Genomic DNA, 1,780 nt, shown 5'->3' with positions numbered 1-1,780 from the left:
CAGATGGTCTGAACATGTCAGTCCTTTGGAGAGCAGCACGTTCCTTCCAGAAGTCTAACGCAGCCACAGCCTTCGACAGAAAGTACTCCTCAAGGATGGGGCACAGGGCAGGTTACATAAGGTCACTTAAATCTTCATCTTACAGCAGATCAGAACCCACATGGCTGACTTTCTGTCGGATTTGCTAGGAATCCAGTAGAGCTGGTTTCAAGTTCCGCATTGACAATTACTTACTGGACATCATCACCTTCTTGTCTGGAAGTTGTAATCCACGTGGAGTCCACAGTGAGTGCAGCAAATCTGAGGTAGTCAACCCTTACCAAGGCTCAGTGTCCGAACAGAGAGAGATCCTCAAATGACCACGGGCTGCAGATTTTGGTTTGGTCGGGTGTTGTAAAGAACACTGCTCGATAGAGTATCACAATGAGAATTTCCAACCTAGATCCAATACACAGAGAGAGCAGTAGTGACACTGGAAACTTCCAAAGTGCAATAGGGCCAATTACTTAGAGAGTGGTCTGCATCGCTGCTATGGGTCCAGCTGAGATGAGACGATGACTGGCTGCTCATTCGTTGGAGTCTAATTACCTTAGGAGGGTTGTGAGCAAAGACCATCCTTAATTGTACTATTTGGAGTTCCTTTTCTGATTTTCAAGCACAGCGTACTGGTTGTCTAGCTCAAGTTTAAGGGCCTGGTTTTTGGAAACCTCATCCCTACCTCTATTTTTGTGTCTTACTACTTCAAAGTGCTTCTCCATTTTTTTAACCCTAAGGGAAAAGAAATGTAATCAGTAAATATTACTTCTTCACTCGGTTGTTTTGAAAATATTCTTCTTTAAAAGGAAAGAAAAAAGAAACCCCAAAAGCGCCACCCTTTAAAGGAAGAATTTTGGAGGAGGGAAAAAACGGGGGAGAATTAGTATATAAAATCCTTATAAAATAATTTTTTTAAGGCTTCAATAGAACAAAAACCCAGAATACTGTGTGAAGCTTTAAAGTCTTATTTTCTATGACATCAAGTCTATGAAACCTTTCAAATGAGAACTTATTTCACTAAGCAATGGGATGAAAAGTTGTCTCATAACATGATTCCTTCTAAGACTGACTTTCACCTTCAGTAAACAACAGACAATTGGTAACAGTTTTCTCGTTCAAGTCAAGTCCTACTCATTATCCAATGATTTCTCCTCACTTCTATTTGGTGGGAGCCAATCAGGTCAGGTCAGGTCAGGATGAGTGTGGTGAGTTACTGTCCTGACAGATCTGGAGGGTGAACGAGGGGCAAGTCCAAGCGGAGGTTTAAATTCAAGCCAGCTGTGCTCTCAGAGAGGAGAAAAGACTGGGATTCACTTTTAAAGTCACCCAAACACACAGTATTTCCATCTGGTGTCATTTACAGGTCTTCCCATTTTATTTTTAAAAATTCATGTCCCTAAATGACATGTGGATGTGCCATATGTGGTCATTTAACTCCAGGTAGCATTCATTTTAAGTACCTGTTCCGGCTTTCTACGTGCTTGGCAGTGGACTGCAGGGAAGGGAACTGTGTGTCGCTGTAAATCTCTGGTGGCCCTTGTGGTGTCTTCCTCGTTGTGGTTAACCTGGCTCCAGGAGGTCGGTACACGCCACTAGTCATCGCTGGTTCTGGGGTTTCTGGAACGATGGCTGGGGCCGGTGTCGCTTGCACTGGAGCCGTCTTGTTCCAGGGACCCGAAGACTTTTCTACGCCTCCGCCGCCTCCTCCACCTTCTTCCCAATTATCCCCTGGATCTTCCCTTTT

At 44.0% G+C, this 1,780-nt stretch overlaps 1 protein-coding gene across 1 annotated transcript in view; it reads right to left on the bottom strand.

Moving 5' to 3' along the window:
- Nucleotides 1-626: 626 nt before the first annotated feature.
- Nucleotides 627-1,780, bottom strand: part of LOC102872950 (protein CDV3 homolog) — a 1,717-nt gene continuing 563 nt past the window's right edge. The window contains exons 2-3 of the mRNA XM_006901212.1: nt 1,497-1,775; nt 627-768 (exon numbers count right to left, since the gene is read on the bottom strand). Of these exons, the coding sequence (XP_006901274.1) occupies nt 627-768; nt 1,497-1,775 (421 nt within the window). The remainder of the gene's footprint in view (nt 769-1,496; nt 1,776-1,780) is intronic.

The sequence above is a fragment of the Elephantulus edwardii genome, unplaced genomic scaffold (genome assembly GCF_000299155.1).
Source record: "Elephantulus edwardii isolate Elephantulus edwardi_28Jun2011 unplaced genomic scaffold, EleEdw1.0 scaffold00314, whole genome shotgun sequence".
Taxonomy (NCBI): Eukaryota; Metazoa; Chordata; class Mammalia; order Macroscelidea; family Macroscelididae; genus Elephantulus; species Elephantulus edwardii.
Note: the sequence above shows the minus strand (reverse complement) of the source record. Positions and strands in the feature narration are given on the sequence as shown.